Source organism: Moschus berezovskii, chromosome 21, assembly GCF_049115385.1.
Source record: "Moschus berezovskii isolate FMDL1 chromosome 21, NW_MosBer_1.0, whole genome shotgun sequence".
Taxonomy (NCBI): Eukaryota; Metazoa; Chordata; class Mammalia; order Artiodactyla; family Moschidae; genus Moschus; species Moschus berezovskii.
In genome coordinates, this window is record NC_142480.1 from 49,780,136 (window position 1) to 49,800,660 (window position 20,525).

Genomic DNA, 20,525 nt, shown 5'->3' on the forward strand with positions numbered 1-20,525 from the left:
CCAGGAGGATGGAGATGCCTCTGTGCTTTAGTGAAAGACCTGTTGTCCAGGGTGGGCTCACCTGAGGGACTCACTGTCCAAATCTCGTGGTTCAGGAGGGTGGCTGCTCCATCCCTTCTGTTGGGGAGTTAAGGGTCATTTGTCACAATTCCAAGGCTGGTCCAGTCCCCTCACTGTGGAGCTCAAAAGAGAGTGTAAAGGTCCTCTGCTTAGTCCAACCCTCTCATCATAGAAGAGGAGCAGCTGGACCCCAGGGAGGGGCAGGACTTGTCCAGAGTCACCCTGTGTGTGGCAGAGTCAGAGTCAGGACCAGGTGTCCTGTCCCCAGGCTGGCTGTCCGTCCACGGCCCCACGTTGCTTGGGACAAGTGTGGCAGCAGCATCCTCCAGGCTGGGATTCTGCCCCGTCCCCCCTCGTCCTGCACAAACCTGCCCGACCCTCTGAGGAGGGCACTCACTGCTGCTGAGTCAGTTTCCTCATCTGCTAGGTGGGGGAGGGTGCCAGAGACCCTGGTCCCTCCCAGCCCCCCTCTTCCCAGAGCCCCTGGACTTGCCAGTCTTGGGGACTCAGAAGTGGAGATGGAAGACAGCTCCCTCCCCTCTGTCCACCCTCTCTGCTTGCTTCCTCTTGGCTGCTGGGTCCTGTTTACTGGTCACATCCTTCCTGACTAAAGAGACCCTCCTTCCCCATGACTTCTGCTTGGTGGGGAACATGTTTCTCTTTCATAACAAGAGTTTCCTCAGTCACTTCCCAGGGGTCCAACTCTGCAGTGATTCTTGTCAAAAACACAAACCTCTTCCAGGTGCCCCCACAGTCTGAGGTCTCCCAGACTCCCTTGTTCTTGCACATTCTTGACTTTCCACTTCTTCAGAGTCCATCTCAGCAGCCATTTGTAGGAAAAGTTTTGTGGGATTTCTAGGTGGTTCAATAGTAAAGAATCTACTTGCCAATGCAGGAGACACAGGAGACACTGGCTTGATCCCTGAGTCAGGAAGATCCCCTGGAGAAGGAAATGGCAACACACTCCAGTATTCTTTTCTGGGAAATCTTATGGACAGAGGAGCCTGGCAGGCTACAGTCCATGGGGTCACAAAAAGTCAGACATGACTGAGTGACTGAGCATGAATACATGCATTACTTTTGTATTGAAACAGGCCTGATATGTTATTGTTATGTTATTATGGCCCTATTATAAAGAAGAATGCAAAACTGTGTTCAGTTTCAAATAAAACATGAGAAAGCTAAACACTAAAATCTAGAACCAAAATGTATATGTATTCCCAGTGCTAATAAGAGGGTTTGACACATGACAGATGGTTTCCAGTCCCAAGTCCTGAGGACCTGAGACCCTCAGATGATGGAGGGGAGGAAGAGGAGGAGAGAGGGAGGGAGGAGAGTCTGAGCAGCAGGAGGATCATCACTCCAGGGAAGGCTTCCTGAAGCAGGTGAATTGTGCTGACAGACCTGGTGATGAGAGGGTAAACACATCTCGAGTCGCCCACATGCTGCTCAGGGGTGACCTGGTGAGAACGGTTTCCATGGAGAGGTGGGAACAGAAGGCAGAGAGGGGGTTAGAGCAGACAAGAAGAGGGACGATGCAGAGGTGGGTGTAGATCATGTTCAGGATGCTTGTGGAGAAAGAGTGCAAACGACAAAAGCTGGGCAGGTGTAGGACCAAGGGTTTGGTTTCACTTTGTTGTAAACTGCAAGATGCTACATGGTTTACACATGACACGTGCCATATATACTGACTGAATTCCATTTCCTCATGCCAGAACTCAAAACTCTTTTTATTGGCAGAATCTTATCAGTGACTGAATATTTTTGGTTCATGGCCTCGACCCTGGACCTGAGTGTAAAAGAAACGGGAACCTAGAGTTCAAATGATTTTCCACCGGACTTTCAAATTCACTGGTAATTTTTTTCCTAATGCCAAATTCTGTGGGTGCAGTGTTTGTGTCCCTCCAAAATCCATATGTTGAAGCCTAAATCACCAATGTGTTGGATTTGCAGGTGGGGCTTCTAGGAGTCAGTTAGGTCATGAGTCTGGGGCCTGTGTGAATGGGATTAGTGCCTTTATGAGAAGAAATGGGACAGATGATCTCTCTTTCCATCATGTGAGGACATAGCCTTATACAGTGGGAAGAGTGCAAATCCGGAAGAGAGCCCTTACCAGATTTCAGCTCTCCAGGAACTTAGATCTTGAACCTCCTAGTCTCCAGAACTCTGAGAAGTAAATGTCAGTTGTTTACGCAGACCAGTCTAGGGAGTTCTGTTACAGCAGCTCAACTGGCAAAACACTGGGTCCTGGTAATATAACAGGAAGCACCGTTTGTTGAGTTGGAGTGTTTCTTCCAATCAAAGCCTATGGGGCAGACATAATAGATCTGGGAAGAAAATTGTCATCTTCCTAAAGGACCCAGAAACAGCTGATCCACCAAGTATTTCCAGGCCTAGTGCCCTCCCCGACCCTCACAGCTGTTATTCCCCTCCTCCTCCATCAAAACCATGGTGCATCTTTGTTCAAGGCTGCCTTTCACTGGCCCCCCTCTCTGCCTGGCCCTTCATATCATTGTCTCTGACCCTCACACTAACCCTGGGAGAGCTATTATTATTCCCAGTCTATACATCAGGAACCAGAACCTCACTGAGGCTAGAGCTCAGGACCTCCCAGTCCAGGAACCACTGAGCAGGTCCTGGTCTTTAGCCTCTGCCAGCCAGGTCCTGCCCTACCTGCAGCTGCACCTTGGGTCAGGCTCCTGGGGCTTTCAAACAGCAGGGGAGCAACAGTTGTGATCACTGTTTTCCAGACTTTTCCTTCCTTTAGAGGACAGGTGCTAACTCACAGAAAGATAAATTTTATTAAAATCCACCCCTCCTTCTGTAGACTCCAGTGAGTCCTGGGTGCAGTTAGGCTGAACCACCTGCCTTGCCAGCTCCCCTTTGGCCTGAGCTCTTCCTCCAGACAGAGGGTGCTGGATGAGGGTCCATCAAGCAGAATGAGTCCAGCCTCCACTGAAGACCCCTTGGGGGCAGAGATAGGACTGGCTGGCAAGATGGAGTCTGTACCCCTTTCTCTCTGTCCTAGCCCTAAACTCTGGGAGATGGGAGGACAATGAAGAGGTGAGGATGCCCAGCCTTGAGCAAGGGTCAAGTTCAGGACCCTAAACAAGGTCCCCGTCAGTGTCCCCAGGGCTCCACCATCTGGTAACAGAGACCAACAATTCTACCACGTGACACAGCACACCCCCTGAACTCAGGATGCTGGGCCAGGCTAGCATTTGCCTTTTACTCCCGTTTCTCAGCAAAGCCACTCAAACCCTCTCATCCCCTAGCAGGAAAAGCATGTGTTCTTCCCCTATAGAGGAGATATTGTGCCCCAAATGAGTAAGTTTCTTGGCTGCGGAGCCTGGCCCAGATAGCAGGACACTGTGCAGGAAGTGGGTGGTGTTTGTATCACTAATGGGACCAGACTGGCTGGATCCTTACCTTCAGAGACAGTGATTCTGTCCTGATGGGGTTGGGCGCTGGGGAGCAGGGTGGTGGGACGTATGCCTGGAGACAGCAGGTGAGGGTGGAGAATCCTGTCCCTGAATAGAGGGTCTTTCTCCATCAGGTGGGGCTGGGGGCAGAGGAAGGAGGGGAGGAGGGGTGGCTACAGGGTGTGAGAGGGGCCAGCACCCTTCCCAACCCCCTCATTCCTCCAACTAACAGGTCTGAGTCACAGGTGCCCCAGGGGAGCTCAGCAAGGCAATGGGCTTATAACTTACTATGTGTCAATTAAATGAATAAAAACATGTGAAGGGCTCCTCAGAGGGTCTATGACAGGGCACTCTCAATCCATGCCCCCACCTGCTCCCGTCCTGGTCCACCTCACAGAGGACCCAGAAGGCCCTGGCCCCACTCTGGACATAGGCACATGCAGCTTGATTTACTCCAGATCAAGGGCTGCAAACTAGTTTGCACTGGAAGTGGACCCTTGATGTGTTCAGTTTTCCATCACAGTATTTTTTTTTAGAAATAATGTAGAATCATTAGTATTAATATTTCTTTCCCTAAGGGTTTGGAAGCTGCAGTGTTTTAATTTCACATGAAAATTCAGACTCCCAGCTCCTTTAGAAGCCTCAGGAGGTCTGGTGTCACTGGGCTGTGTGTCCCTGAGAGACTGGGGGTGGCTGGAGCTGATGTGGCTATGCCATCTATATTGTTTTCCATTCATATCTTTGTGTAATTTTCTATATTTCTGTTATTCTCCTGCATAATTGACATAAAGCAAGTCTATGATCATCTCATGTGTCCTGATTTCTTCTCTTGGGCATGACCAGGCTTCCTGCCTGCTCACAGGAACGTCCACCCCTCCATCCCAGGAGCATCTTTTTCTCCACCTCATGTAGAGTCTTCAACACATTTCACATGTTCTGAAATATGTAGACATGCGTGTGCATAAGTGCACATGTTTGTAGGGCAGATCTGTATCATTTTTTCCATTTTATACACAAGAGTGTGTCATGCACAAGGCCTCCTTCTTTTCCACCACCGACAGGTGCAGCTGGCCCTCTCCAGGGGCCCTAGTCCTCTCCGTCCCCTTTACTTATTTCCTTCTCCCCGGCTCCTGTGGGCGTTTGGACTGACCCCCTTCTCTAGATCAGTGGACCCTCCCCTGTGAGTCTCAGACACTGGGGGACCCAGGAAATAACAGGGGGTCCTGGGATCCATGTGACCACCGTGCTCTAGAGCAGGAGGTCAGCTAGCTTTTCTGGTAATTTATAAAAATACGAGAGACTATATTTTCCAGTTTTTTATTTATTTTTATTTCCTAGGGCTGTTGCATAAGGTTACCATGAGCTTGGTGGTTTACTACAAGAGAGATGTATTCTCTCACAGTTCTGGAGGTCAGAAGTCTGAAATCAAGGTGTCAGTAGGGCTGTGCTGCCTGTGGTGCTTCAAGAGGGTCCTTGAGCTTCTGGAGACGCCTTATCTTGTAGCCCCCAGACTCCATCTCTGTCTTCATGCGCTCGTCTTTCTTCAACTCTGTGTGTGCAAATCTCTGTGTCCTTTCTCTTGTAAAGACACCAGTCACTGGGCTGTGGTCCCACCCTCCATCCAGGATGATTTCCACCCCCAAATCTTTAAGTATGTTTGCGTCACCATACTTCTATATAAGGCCACGTTCTGAGGTTCTGAGTAGACGTGAGTTTCAGGAGGACCCTCTCCAGCCCATTACCGTTCTCTTTCCCATCTTCCTGTCTTTTTTTCACGGTGTCTTTTTCTAATGTGTTTATCATTAGGGTATTCGTTTATCAAAGTGTATTGGTTTGCTGAGTATTTCATATTGGTGTGTATTGACTGGAGTTCCTGGGACTCACAGTGGATTGATCCTCATGTACTTTGTCATTAAACTGTGACCCCCTTTTACAGGACTCGCTTTTCTGGGAGTGTACTGATGCCTTTGTTGGAAGATTTACCCAGAAAAACTGCATTTGCTTCTGCTCAGAACCCTCCAGGCCAAACACCTGTTGGGTGCCAATTGTGTTAATTTCCAGGTTGGCATTGTTTGACCTCAGAGGTCATGTATATTTGGGCCCATTTCACCAGAAATGAAGACTTAGATTTTGCTTCTCTTGTGGAGACTTAAAAAAAACATCCAAAACTCCTGTTAAGGTGGGTATTAGCCTTGACCTTTCCTCTTGCTGAAGGGCATGGTTTTCCTTGTCTACTCCAGCTCTGAGGTTGCAAACAATGTGGTCCTGGCTTTAGGGAAGTGTCTCACCTCCAACTCCTTACTTTCTGCCACCCCAAACCTCATTCCTGACCCAAGTGGGCATATAGACAAGCCTCCAGTTGGCCATGTTCAATTCTCTCTTCTCCCTCTTCCCACACACAAGCAGCAGTCACATCCACTCTGCTACTGAAACTTCATGAGATCCTTGAGCAAATCACATAACCCAAAACTCGTCCTCACTTTGCTTTGTTAACCTTTTTATATGTCCTTTAAGAATTGACTTTTAATCACCTCCTCCAGGACGTCTTCCTTGATTCCAGCAACTCCATCTCTGATTGCTTGCAGAGTGACACTTCTGTGAAGTAATCTGATGCGGGCGGCTCCTGGGTCTCACGTGAGCACAACAGGTGAGGTGGGGAGGAAGGGGGTTGTTGCAGGAGCAGCAGACAGGGCTCAATGTAGATGGACCTGGACACCAGAGACACAAGTAGGATCAGCTGTAAGTGATGAGGCCTCACTGACATTCTCTAAGAAGGGGCTGATCCATCAGAGACCCACTCTGGAACTGACACTCTGGCTGTAGGAGGAAAATGAAATGAAGGCTGGCCAAGAAACTGGGTGGCCAGTGTGGAGGCTGATTCTACAGTCCACATATGGGATGATGGGCCTTGAGCAAAGACACTTCAGGGCTGGAGGGCAGGGGCAGATTTGTGAAATATTTGGGAGCAAACCTTCAGCTGGTCTTGATGAGCGGAGGTGCCATGATTACTGACACCTGATGCCCCAGGGACGGCTGTCACCTCACCTCTCCCTCGCGCTCCCTTGAATCCCGGGCTCCGTCCCGGGTGCTCCCAGAGCCCCTCCCCTCCCTCTGGGCACCGCCCACTGAGGGCTCCCGGAAGGGAGGCTTAGACAGGGGGACCCAGCCGGATCTCAGGGAAGCGGCCTGGGCTCCTGCCTCCAGTCTTCTTGAGGCCCCTCCCGATACACGTGCTACTCCTCCACCCTCACCTGAGGCCCGGCTCGTGTGCTTCCAGAGGGAGGAAGTTTGTTAAGATCTGGATCTCTCCCCGCAATTCGCCTGCGTCAGGAAACCTTGCCTGGAGTGATGGTCCTCCTGCGGCTCAGCCTCCCGTCCCTCCTTCTCTCCCTCCTCCTCCTCCTCTCCCATTGTCTGAGAGTCTCGGGTCCTCAGGACTCCAGCCTAGACCTCTTCTCTGTGCGCCTTCTAGTCCTTATCCAGTCAGATGGCTTTAAGCGTTCTAGGCACTGGACAGAGAGCAGAGAATGGAACCAACAGTTTCTTCCCTCAGGAATCCTACCTCTCTAGATGTATAATATGCAAACCAATATATAATAGCATGTTCAGTTCAGTTCAGTCGCTCAGTCGTGTCCGACTCTCCGCGACCCCATGAATCACAGCACGCCAGGCCTCCCTGTCCATCACCAACTCCCGGAGTTCACTCAAACTCATGTCCACAGAGTCGGTGATTGCCATCCAGCCATCTCATTCTCTGTCGTCACCTTCTCCTCCCACCCCCAATCCCTCCCAGCATCAGAGTCTTTTCCAGTGAGTCAACTCGTCGCATGAGGTGGCCAAAGTATTGGAGTTTCAGCTTTAGCATCAGTCCTTCCAATGACCACCCAGGACTGATCTCCTTTAGAATGGACTGGTCGGATCTCCTTGCATGTTATGTGGTAATAAATATAATGACAATGGGAAAACAGTTGAAGAGGGAGTTATTGGAATGCGGGGAGTGGATAAGACTGCTCCATGGATGTGACATTTAAGAAGATGCTGAATGAAGTAAATTAGCTGGCTGATGATAACTCCCCAACTCCTGCCTCCAGAGCTAATCTCTGCTGAGTGCTAGAGTCTTATCCAGTTACCTTCTGAGTGCTCTCTCTGAATCATGTATGGTACCTCCCACTCAACATGTCCAATCCCACCTCTTGAAACCCCAGCCCCAAAACATGCTGATCCTCCCTCATCTTTCTCTTTCAGTCAATGGCAGCACCTTCACAGATGCTCCTCACAAAATACTTGTGAATCTGTCCTCTCTCTTCTTCATTTCTAGAGTCACCACCTGGTCCAGATCCATCCATCCCCTCACTTGCTTTCCTGCCATCAGCTTCCTGCTAATGACTCTGTTTCCATTCTTTACCTCAGTGTCTGCTTTGGAGTGAACTTAACTAAGAAAAATTTTCAGGCTTCTCTTTGCTCCCTCAGGATGAAACACACATTCCAAAATATCACCTCCAAAGCTCCTAGCAAGCTCACACCTCTTTCTACGTCTCTTGCCTCTTTGCCTCCCTCCCTCCAGCCACTGAGAACCTCTCCCAATTCCTCTTGGTCGTGTCAGGGCCTTTCCACTGACATGTCTACACATCCCCCAACCCTGAACTGAGACCAGAGCTCAGCCTGGAACATGGCAGTTCTGTGCTCAGTCAATGCTACTCTAAGCCTCAGTTTCATCATCCAGAAAATAGAGATAATTAGCACCTGCTTTTAGACATCATGGGCTCTTGATTAGACCTGCAGAGAACATCTCTGGCAACTTAAGCAGAGAACAATTGTACTAGAGATCTGCTGGGTAGCTCAGAGAATTATTAGGGTGGGACCAGGCTCAGAAATAGGCTCAGACCAGCAAGGCAGGAGCTAGGCAGCCAGGACACAGCCAAGGGCAGCTGGTCCAGGCACCATGGCCATTGGAAGCCCACACTAGATGCTATCTCAGGCCCCACAGAAGGAAATAATCTGACCTGTGTCTGTTTGTCACCTGCTTCTTAGATGTGTGTCCAAGCCCAGGTGTATCAGGTTAATTATTTACCTGCCCTTTTATGTTTCTTATTGAGGTTCAGGCCCAGTCTCTCCCCAAAACTCACATGGCAGGGACATCCTCTAATACAGGGAGGAGTTCACATTCTCAGTGAGTCTCCTTCATGGAGATGTCCATTATACACGACCATGACGTTGGTAGGGGATTAAATGAGATAACACAAAGCCCAGTGATTCTGTAACATTTCCACTAATGACAGAAAGAACAGAGTGTATCCTGGTCAGGAGGTTCAACCTGGATCCTGAGGCTGTAAGGTAATATTCATAAACCTATATTATAAAGTCATATTCATTCAACAAATGCCTGCTCGTGTCAGCCCAGTTCAGTGCTGGGAATAGATTCAGGAGTGAAAGAGGGAAATACTCTACTTGGTGCATCTGTATGGTAGTGTCTATGTTTGAAGCCTCATAGTTTACTTGAAGCTGAATGTAGAGTTTTCCATTCTATTTTACAACAGGCCATAATAATAGACACATCACATATTAGGCCTGTTTCAACAAAAAAAGTCAGCTTCCTACAAATGGATGAGGACTCTGTCCCCCTATGTGCTTGATGATGCAGAACACTGTTTCCTTACATGCCTATCAGGAGCAACTTCTTGACACCAAGAACAAAGCTTAAAACAAATTTGTGGAGCAGGAAGAGGAGAAAGCAAGGGTGTCAGTGTCCTGTGGTGGGGGGCAGAGGTTGAGATGATGGAGGGATCTGGGTCTCTGCCAGGCTCTGCAGGGTCTAGGAACAGAATATTCTGGAAGTGCCTCCTTCTCCCTGAAACACCAGAAAGAACCACACTCCCTTTATTTTTAGAAATTTGAATAAGGAGTGGTCCCAGACTAGCAACAAGAGTGTTTGTTACTGGGGGCAGTGGTCTGGGCTGATGGGCAGCTGGCCCTGGCTCAGCATGGACATGGACCACTGCAGTCAGCTGGTGGCCTGAGGGATGGCATGCTGCTGGTAGCCTTGGGCAGCTGAGAGTCCAAGGGGCAGGGGGGCTGCAGCTGGGACCAGGGGAGTACCTTCCCTTGGCTGTAGTGCTGGGAGGGTGTCATTTGTCCTAAGGTTTGTCAGGGTCAATGTAGGGAAGGGAGGATGCCCAAGGGAGCCCCACTCCATGAGCTTCCCAGATGGATGGTTTCTGAGAACTCTGTTGCCTGAGGAAGCTTACTCTTCTTCCAGACAAAGCACTCAAGGGATTTATGGAAACAGATGCTGGTTGGAGTGGGGGTGAGGAGATGGGCTTGAATGGAGCTCCTGTCATCACCTCCTAACCCCTTGTCAGAAGCAGATTCAGAAAAGACCAACTGGGCAAACCCTCACCAGCCCAGCCTGGCTCCAGAAGAGACCTCAGGTGACAGCTCACAGGTTCTGTCGGCTGAGAAAGGGGCCCTGAGGACTTGGGCAGCAGCAGGGCTGCTGTGGACACAACAGTTGCAAGAGGTCACACGTGTCATGCTCACTGCAGGTCAAGCTCTGCTGTGAGTTCATTTGTTCCTCCCAGCAACCCCTGAACTATGCACTCTGTGTTCCCATTTTCACAGGCACAGAAAGGTCAACTGGCCAAGATCACACAGATAGGAAGTGGCAGACCTAGGATTTGAACCTAGATACTTGGTTCAAGATCTTAAACTCTCCCTGGATTTGGCATTGTACCTTAGACCCAAAAGGAATGGAGTAACCAATTCTCCAGCAACAACAGTCTGACTAGGTGACTTATTTCTATTTCATCTTCAGAGATATATTTATTGTCATCCCCATTTTACAGATGTTGAACTGAGGCCCCAAAACTACATTGTATCTTTTGCTCAAGGTTACACAGTTACTCCTTGTCAGAGCCTGGGAATTCAAGTCTGGCTTCCTGCAAAACTCAGCAGGTACTAGAACCTCAGGAAAGGCTGAGCCCCTTCCCTCTTCTCTTGGGTCCAGGAATAATCTCCAGGCTCCTGTTTGTCCTGGTCTAACTGCAGTGCCCCAGGCAGAGGTCCTGCAGCAGTACCCTTATCTCAGCCAGACCACTTCCTGTTGATGAGCCAGCCAGAAAATGCCAGAGAAAGCGTAGAGACCTTAGTCACTGCCTTCTCCTCAGCTCCTCTGCCTCCCTACAGCCACCTTGAGACAGGAGACAAACACACAAAGGCCACATGGATTGGCATCCTGCACTGGTTCCCAGAGCAGATAACCAGGTGCCTGATGCCCCAGGAGAGAAGAAATCCTCTTCTCTCCACTCAAAGGTAAATTGGGGAAGGCTATCTCCATGATTATTCCAAGAAGCTGCTCCAGAGCCAGAGAATGGGAACATTTGTGCCCCGGGCTCTGTTGTGGATGCAGCTCAGGCCACAGTCTTGGGAAGTGGGGATGTTAGCTGGAATCACCCTGCCTGGAGGAGGCTCTGGCTGGCCGACTGAGGAGAGAGCCTTTGGCCACTGCCTTGGGAAACAGAGAGCCCAGGACAGGCAGGGAGCAAGGGTAGGGCCTGAGTCTTGGGCACCATAGGTCTTCTCCATCAACTGTGCGTGCTAAAGGGCTGGGGGAGCCCTGGTCATAGCAGACCCCTGGACCCAAGGCACCTCCCTTCCCTCTGCCTTTGGAGACAGGCTTATGTGGGCATCTTTCAGCTCCTCCCACAGACTGTCCATCACAGTTGCAGGGAACATGGAAACCATCTGCCAACTATCCCTCCCCTGACCCTTCTTCTTCAGTTGGTATATTTTTCAAACTTAAATTTTATTTTCTTGACAAGGTAATATATTTACATGGTTCAAAATAAGGATATTCTTTTAAAAGCCATATATTGAGAAACCTCCCTTCTACCTGTGGCTCCATCTACTCTCGCTTCAGTTCCTCTTCCTGATTAAGACCAGGCATCTGCTCCACTGAACTCATGGGGTCCTTTCTGGGTTTCTTGATGCAAACCAATCATCTATAGATATTTTTATTTGTATTTGAATTTCTCTCCCTATTACACATTTTAAAATAGCATATTATATATCTTACTGTTTTTACTTTGTATTACTGGAGATATTTCCCTATCATTATTTGAGAGCATCCTCATTTTTTTTCCAGCTGTTTAGTATTCCTTCTTCTGTCTACACCATAGTTTATTAACCACCACCCTAAAAATGAGCATATGAATCATTTCCAATCTCTCCAATCTTATTTTCAAATGAGATCTTGAGTGGGAGTTTGATTCATGTCAGATTGCTCAGTTAGAGAAAATGCTGGGCCAGCCAACACCCTACTTGCAACCCCACCATCTCACTAGAAACCAAGGTCTCCAGAGGACACAGCTTAAAAACCATGATTTTAGCCTAATTTTCCTGTTTTATAAACGGGAAACTGGAGCTCAGATTAGTGATGAGACTCATCCATGCTCAGGAGTTATCCTGTGGCAGAACTGGAACCAGAAACCAGATCTCTTGGGCTCTGCTCTCCATGCAACTCATGGTTCATGTCCAGGGAGACCAGACCAGGGCTCCGGGCCACTTGACTGGAGGCAGGACCACATGTGACTGTGGACCCAGCTGTGGACCCTGATCTACCTCTTTCTCACTCTGGGTGTCCAGGCCCTCTTCTACCATTTGGGGTCAGTCCCTTCATATGCCCAGCAGAAGAGGTCAGAGAAAGCGGCGCTGGGAGGGACCAGGGTCTCTGGCACCCCTCCCCCCTATAGCAGATGAGGAAACGAACTCAGCAGCAGTGAGGGCCCTCCTCAGGGGGACGGGGCAGGTCTGTGCAGAACGAGGGTGGATGGGGCAGAATCCCAGCCTGGAGGATGCTGCTGCCACACTTGTCACAAGCAGCGTGGGGCTGTGGACGGACAGCCAGCCTGGGGACAGGACACCTGGTCCTGACTCTGACTCTGCCACACACAGGGTGACTCTGGTCAAGTGCTGCCATCCCTGGGGTCCAGCTGCTCCTCCTCTATGACGAGAGTGTAAAGCAGAGGACCTTTACACTCTCTTTTGAGCTCCACAGTGAAGGGACTGGACCAATCTTGTAATTGTGATAAATGACCCTTAACTCCCCAACAGGAAGGATGGAGCAGCTACTCTGATAACCACCAGTTTTGGACAGTGAGCCCCTCAGGTGGGTCCTCTCTGGGCCATTCTTTTATTAAAGCACAGAGGCATTTCCATCCTCCTGGGAAGTGAGGTCCCAGGGCTGTGTTCCATTTGATTCAGGAAATATAAGAATATGGTACTCGTGCACACAAACTTGGGTGTGTCAGTGTGTTTATCAATGAAAAATTAGTCAATAGTCAACTTAAGAAAGAAATAGAAGTTTTATTGGAGCCAACCTGAGGAATATAACTGGGGAGACAATCTCTCAGGAAGCTCTGAGACCTGTCCTGGAGAAGTAAGAAGGAGGGCAGGATGTATGTGATTTGGGGACACCAGCTTGGTATAGGTTACTGCTCTTCATGAGGACCAGATATCTTGGATAATGGTTTTAGTGCAATGGGAAGATGCAAGAAACTGGGCTCATAAAAAATTCTTCTGAAAATATCTAACTATCTGAAGTCTGGTTCTTACATTTGTCCCAGAGCACAAAGTACTTTATCCTGATTTTCACCCTGAATTCCTTCTAGGGTGGATTGTAGATCAGCGACTGCAGTGGCTAATGACTTGTTTCTCTTTTTCAAAAGCATATATTTTTATTTATGTATGTGGCTAGGCTGGGTCCTACTTTCAGTATGTGGGATCTAGTTGCCCAACCAGGGATCAAACCCAGGGGCCCTGTGTTGGGAGGGCAGAGTCTTAGGCACTGGACCACCAAGGAAGTCCTGGCTTGATTCTTGTAGAATTGGGTAGTCGGCAACATTTTCCTTTGTTTCTGCCTTAATTTCAGCCAAGGTTTAGGAGACATTTTTCACCAATTTGTCCCAGGGTGCTAGGAATGCTCATTCCCAGGTCAGTTGGGGATTTCATTGATAGGCCACTCACATGATATTACTCACCCTGTCCTGGCAACAGTAGCTGAAAGACTCTGGACCATCTGTCTTACAAGTCTTACAAGTCTCTCAGTTTCAGGAGTTGGTTTCCACTTGCTTCTTCTCATATCTAGAATCACACTATTATAATCATGAATCTTAGAGAATTATATATTACATTTCATTTCAAGTAGCCTGTGCTACTGTATGCTTAGTTGCTCAGTTTTGTCCAACTCTGAGACCTCATGGACTGCAGCCCGCCAGGTTCCTCTGTCCATGGGGATTCTCCAGGCAAGAATACTGGAGTAGGTTGCCATGCCCTCCTCCAGGGGATCTTCCCAACCCAGAGATCAAACTCAGGTCTCCCGCATTGCAGGCAGATTCTTTACTGACTGAGCCACCAGTGAAGCCCAAGAGTAGTGGAGTGGGTAACCTATCCATTCTCCAGGGGATCTTCCCGCCATAGGAATTGAACCAGGGTCTCCTGCATTGCAAGTGCGTTCAAGTAGCCTAGTTATCTTATTTTTTTCATCACTGAGTCAAGAAACAAGAATCTTGTAAATTGGACAGAACACAAGTAATACATCTAGTGACCTCAATAAGGTCGTAAGTAAGTAAGCAGTTTATCTTCTAAGCATTTCCATGGCTTGGGCTAGAAAAATTTATCTCTATGGTGGAGCAGATATTTCTGCTCTTTAGGAGGTCAGATTAATGCACAACGCACACTAGCAAGGAAGGAAGAGGCCCAAATGGGCAGAGAAACATTTTATTTGCAAATTTTTCTTCTCTTGTCTTAAAATATGAATTTATTTCATTCCTTCTTAAGATTTGCCTGCCATAGGATGACCTTCTGGAAGCCCTCCCCACCACCCCCCTACCAAAGGGTGAAGATCACACACTTCATCCCAGGACAGGAGTGAGTGGCAGCAGAGGGAGTCCTTCCCCTCCCCTCCCCCACAGCTCTGCTTGCCTGGCCCCTCTGGTCCTGGTGACACTAGGATGCTGGGCTCTGAGGCTTTGTAATTGAGGACAGAAGACTGAGGGGCCTTCACAGCCACCAGTTATTGTAAAGGCCTGTTTTTCTCCATGCAGGGAGCACAAGGGCACACACACATGTACACACATGTGCACTGAGCATGCATACAAACACACACCTTTACAGCGAGGCATCCAGATGCTGTCACGGCCCCTTTAAGAGCTAGGGGACAGGGTACTGGGCACTGGGGTGGGGCCCAACATCTAGTGTCACAGGCTGGGCCACACCCCCAGGCAATAGTCCAGGCCTGGGTGGAGAGTCAGTGGGAGGGGCTCCCAGAGACCTATGTTGGGTGAAGGTGGAAATTGACTGGGACTCCTCTGAGCTCTAGGCAAATTTGCGGCAAGCAGAGTATGTGGATTTTGTTTTGTTTTCTTTCTTTTCTTTCATGCTTATATTGAGGTTGAAAGGTTATTATGAATGTGGGAGAATGGAAAAGGTCATTCTCTATGGTTGACAGCAGTGCTGATAGAAATAAGAAGCTCCAGAAAATTTTTAAAAATTGTGCACATTATATAGTTCAAATTATGCCTGAGTCCCAGAGAAGCAGGAAGCAACATCCAAAAGCAACTGACACAGAAAAACACACATGTGTGTCCCTTTACACTCAAACAATACAGTTCCTTTGACAATGGAAGCAGCAACCCGAGTCACTCAGTAATTTTTGGCCCCCAGAACAGAAGAAAAAATAAACATCCAGAAAAACTACAGCGTTAAGGTCAGCAGTGTCCATGCTCTTCTCCCTGCAGAGGCAAGATCTGCTGTTTTGATCACTGAGTCAGGGGGACCACATCGCTGCCCCTCACAAACACTGCAGACAGGTGTCTTCAAGACCCTGGGGTTCTTCACCAGCTCTTTTTTTTTGTATTCCCCAGAGAGTATGGAAGGGATGGAAGGCATTTACCCCTGGCTTCCTCTAAGATGCCCTCTAAGCAACGGATGTTTAGTGAGCCGGCAAAAATTCTGGAGCCAATCTCTTGGAGGACTGAGCACCAAGTGGGGCCCAGGAACCCAGAGTTTCTCATGCAAGAATCTCGCCCACTAGAAATTACTGACCTTCAGAGGTTTTTCTTTAACTTAAACGGGAGGTGCACAGTACAGTTGCTCCACTGGGAGGAAAATATCCCAATCCCTTCCTACCCTCCCACACCCCCTAAACTCCCCCAACCACACCATTAAGGCACTGCCAGGGGGACAGACACGCTTTGGCAATGAGGCCCCTCCGGAGGCCCAGGCTGTGAACAGCTGCACAGAGGGCTGTGTGCTGTGGAGTCAGCACCTTAGGAGGTGGGAGGGGGTGGTGGGCAGAGAAGGAAGGAGCCTCAGGTCCTGACGGATCTGAAGATTGAAGATGTGGGGAGGGGGATCAGGACACAGGAGACGAGAAAACTAGGGACGATCAGAAAAGGGGCAAAAAGCAGAAAATGAAGGAAAAATTAGAGAAGCGAGAGAAAGAGACAAAACAGGACTTGAACAAACAAAGAAACCAGGAAGGAGACAGAGTAGCAGGGGGAAGAGAACAGAAAAGAGAGTGAGATGAATGGGGAAGGAAGTTAGGAGGGAGAGAGGGAGCCAGGAAGAGGACATCAGAGCTCGGTGAGAATACTTCCTATGAGCAGGGGATCAGGAGTCCCTGGACTGACCCCCAGTCCCTACAGAAACCTGGCGGGCCCAGTACCCCAGGTCAGCCACGTAAACCAGCAGGTTGACGGCAGTCAGGACGGTCACAGCCAGGCGCTGGTCCCAGGTGCAAATGTCATAGGTGAGGTCGTCCCTGCAGTCCCCATCACTGGACCTCTGGGGCTGCCCACCGAGCTCCTCGCTGAACTGGTAGAGCGGCCAGAGGACCAGAGCGCTGACATAGAGGAGGACGGAGAGCAGGGTGAGCACAAGCTGGAAAATGGGGAAGGGCCCGGGCAGCTTGTATTCCCATTCAGCCAAGTTTAGCAGGAGGACCATAGCCGCCAGGATGAAGCAGATGGAATACACGGCCACACACCACTCCAGGGCCGGCTGGTGCAGGTACAGGGAGGGGCTGCTGAGGAAGGCGAAGATTATGCCGGCCACGAAGGTCTCCAGCACCTTCAGCAGGGCTCGCATGGTGTGCTTGTAGAAGAAGATCTCCTTGAGCTCATACCAGGCCCTCATCCCGGCCACTTCTATGACATACAGCACAGACGCAATGCAGGATAAAGCAGTGGCGGCGATGGCCCGGTCCCAGTAAGGACCATAAGGCAGGAACTGGACGTAGGTGATGGAGTAGATGATGGAGGCCGAGAGGCAGATGAGGGCGGCGTAGCAGTTGTAGGTGACAGAGATGTTGTACCAGAAGAAAGGAAAGCTGAACGGGTACCTGCAATACTCAACTATGGCAATGATGAAGGTCACGGCGAAACAGATGCACCAGAAGGACATGGCCCAGTTACCTATGGCCCCTCTCAGAAAGCCCATGTTGGCCACAAGTGAGAAGGCCGCGCAGGTGGAGCAGAGCTGTGGCAGGCGGAGGAAGCAGCACACGCCTAACACGGCATCACTGCTTGGGGATGTCCTCTGGGTGGACATGGTGTTATGATCAGGCAGCTCACGGTGACCAGTACAGCAGTGGTCTTCTAAGAGGACCCACCAGAGAAAGATCCAGTTCCAGAGGTGGATTGAGTCAGATGCCTGGAAAAGGCTCAGGGCCCCATGAGGGTTGAGGCTTAGGATCTGTGGAGTTGGAACCAATGGCTCAGACACTTGGGTAACAGCACAGCCGCTCCAAATGGTTCTCCCCACCCATCACCCTTGGCCTTGTCAGGAGCCTTATCTTATCCCAGACCTCACTGCTGGGGTGCCTCAGCCCTCAACCATGAACACTTTTTATATCTCTTTGTGCTGCGTGCCATTATCTATAGAGACACAAGGTAGGAACGTCCTTATCTGCAACCCCAAACCTTCAGTCCTCTGTAAACTGAACAAGAATTTTAAAAAACTCATTTGGTAGCAAAATTTGACCTGAACAGATCTGGGATAATTTATGATCTTCTTTTATTTTATGTATTATGAGTGCTCAAAAGTGCAGTTGTAGAAACACTAATGTATTTGATTACAAGGAACTTCTAGACCCCAGTGGATGTTATGTCATATAGAATAGATGCACCATGTCACTTGTCTGAAACTGAAAAGTTCTGAATTCTGGACCATATGTGACCCAAGGGTTTCAGAAAAGAGACTGTAGATTGTACTGCTAATTCCATTTTATAGACAAGAAAACTAAGGCCCAAAGAATCAAATGCCTTCACCTAAGGTGGCAGGCACAACCAGGAAGAGGGAACTCAGAAAACACAGCTAAAGCTTCAGGTTTGAGCACTGTTCTTTACAGCCCACATGTCGGCAGGGTCCACGGATAGGAGGCCAGGACAAAAGCTCGGGGCTCTGGGACCCAGGACCCACCTTCCCGGACCTCGGCCTCCTTCCACAGCAACCTGAAGACACAAGTGTCCCGGCCTCTCCTCCCTGAAGCATCACTAGAAGGAGCTGCCATCTGAAGGGACACAGCCCCACTCTGAGGAGGGCAGCTCCAGGGGTGAACAGGGAGGAGCCATGGGGTGAGGGCAAAGCCATGGGGACGGATGACGTGGGAAGTAGGGTCAGTTCTAAATTCCCACCTCCCCCCCAATTGTGCCTTAACATATGACTCTTCCCCATTGGGGAAGGGAGACGGCAAACCAGCATGACTCTGAGGTGGTGTCATGAGAAACCAGAATAAATTGACATCATGTTTGACTTTTTAGCTTCAAAGCTGCTATCCAGGTAAGAGTCCAGAAAAATCCAGAAAGTAGTCCTGAGTGAGGATTTTCCTGGCCTGGGAAACTGGTTAGTAGCTTCCAAGCTGGGAAGAAGGGATAGGAAATTAACAAGGATGCTGTGTCTGATGCTGACGTGGAACATTTCAGGGCATCCCAGGGAGGTGGTGGGGATAGATGGATGATCGGCCCCCTTTTAAGAGCAGGAGCTGAAAGAGGAGGCCCCTGCAGGACCCCTGAGAGGTGAAAACCCTGAGGATGCACCCGGGAGTGGGGTGGGGTGGAAGGCAGAGTTGAGATGACTGGGGTGGGGGCAGAGTGGAGATAACTGGGGAGATCCCAGGGTCCCAGTGGCCCTGAGGCAGCCCAGAAGGTGTCTTCTGATGCAGAAGGGATGCAGGCATGGAGCCAATCTTCCCCATGGAGGAGGGACCTGTACTGGATCTGAGACAGGAGAACAGGGCCCTAAAGGGGTTTCAGGGCTGTGACAGGGACACATGGCCAGAGTGGCAGGGACCCTGGAGACCATAGAATTGCCCAGGTCACCTGCCCAAGACAGTCCCACCAGCCAGGGCTACAGTTCTGCTCACACAGGGGCTCCTCCAAGGTCCAGTGTGGGGGGAGTGAGGCCCCTCCCAGCCCGCCCCCTTCTCAGGGACAGCTGCCTTGTTTCCAAGGGACTATTTGCTGAGAGGCCCCCCAGGGCTGAATGGCCAGCACCCTGAGCCCCAGTCAGCTTCCTACCATTGGGAACCTTGTCATGTTTGCTAATAACAAACCCTGGGACAAACTGAGCCTGGAAAGAAAACACAAAGCAAACCTGAGAACCTCCCTGCACTCACAAAGCTCCTTGAGCCCCAATTGCCAGTGGAGCCCTGGAACCTGCTGGCCTCCCAGTGGGCACTGCCAGGGTGGGGGCAGGGCGCTGGCTGAGAGACCGACTGGGGTGTCACTCTGACTGTCCCTGAATTTGTTCCCAATTTACTGTTAAAATGACCCTGCAATTTACATCTAAGGCTAAATAAAAACTTTGGGTCCATTTAACACCACAGAAGCAGAGCTTGGGGAAGGAGAGGCATGGGGGTTCCTGCTGTGTGACCCTGGATAAGTCCTGTGCCCTCTCAGGGCTTCAGTTCCCTCAGCTGGAGAGCAGGAGGTTTACCTGAGTTTCCCAGCAGCTCCTCCTCCACTCTCTCTGTGAGCGCGGACATGGTGCCACTCTCCATGGCATGTACTACATCAGAGCACATTCTAGATGTTGCTGAGTCCTGTCTTCCCAGCATCAGGCATGTGGACTGGAAGACAGTGAGCCGGGAAGGTCAGGGCTGGGACAGAGGAAGGAGGAGGAGGTGTCAGAAGGACAGAGAAGGAGGAGGGGAGATGGAGACTCAGAATGACAAGGAGGCTATGGGGCCTGGAGGAGACACTTTAGAGCTGGATGATCCTGGGCAAGTTATTCATCAGAGTGTCAGTTTCCTAATTTGTACAATGGGCTTAACACCTGATTTTTGTCAATTAAATGAATAAAAGCATGTGAAAGGCTCTTCAGAGGGTCTGAAACAAAACACAGTTATGCCAGCTACCTGTCCCCCCCACCCAAAGAAGACCCAGAAGGCCCTGGTCCCACTCTGGACACAAGTGAATGCAAGCTTGATTTGCTCCAGATCAAGGGCTACAAACCTGTGTGTCTTGAAGGTGGCCCAGAGATGTGTTTGGTTTCTCTTAAGGGAGTTTTCAGGAAAAGAATGTATAAAATGTATATTATTTCTTCCCTAAGGGCTTGGTAGCTGCAGTGTTTTTATTTCTCATGAAAACCCACATTTCCAGCTCCTTTTGAAGCTTCAAGTTTCTGTTTGTGCCCTCCAAGAGTCTGTTTACCCAGTCCTATAGCAGTTCTGTAATCAAATCCCACTGGCCACCAAAGTCAGATTTGCTGGGGGTTCTCAGTCCCTCTGCCAGATCCCCAGGTTAGGAAGTCTGTTGTGGGTCCTAGAACTTTCTTAACAGTTTGAGAATTTCTTTGGTATAATTTTTCTGCAGTTTGTGGGTCATCTGCTTGGCAGCTTTATGATGGGGCTAATGGCAACCTCCTCCAAGCGGGCTTATGCCACATGCTCCGTGAGCCAGGTCTGCTGCAGCCTGAGTGCCTGTCCCTGTGGCAGGCCCCTGCTGACCCGTGCCTCCTCAGGAGACACTCAGACACTCAGAGGCAGGT

The 20,525-nt window shown here is 49.8% G+C and overlaps 1 protein-coding gene across 1 annotated transcript; it reads right to left on the bottom strand.

Annotated features, from left to right (window-relative positions):
- Positions 1-15,895: 15,895 nt before the first annotated feature.
- Positions 15,896-17,181, bottom strand: LOC129550033 (myeloid-associated differentiation marker-like). The gene has a single exon (XM_055417537.2). The coding sequence runs from the start codon at positions 17,085-17,087 to the stop codon at positions 16,149-16,151; it is 939 nt and encodes a 312-aa protein (XP_055273512.1). The 5' UTR covers positions 17,088-17,181; the 3' UTR covers positions 15,896-16,148.
- Positions 17,182-20,525: the final 3,344 nt, after the last annotated feature.

Coding starts and splice junctions, on each gene's coding strand:
- LOC129550033 (XM_055417537.2), bottom strand. CDS start 17,087: ATGTCCACCCAGAGGACATCCCCAAGCAGTGATGCCGTGTTAGGCGTG.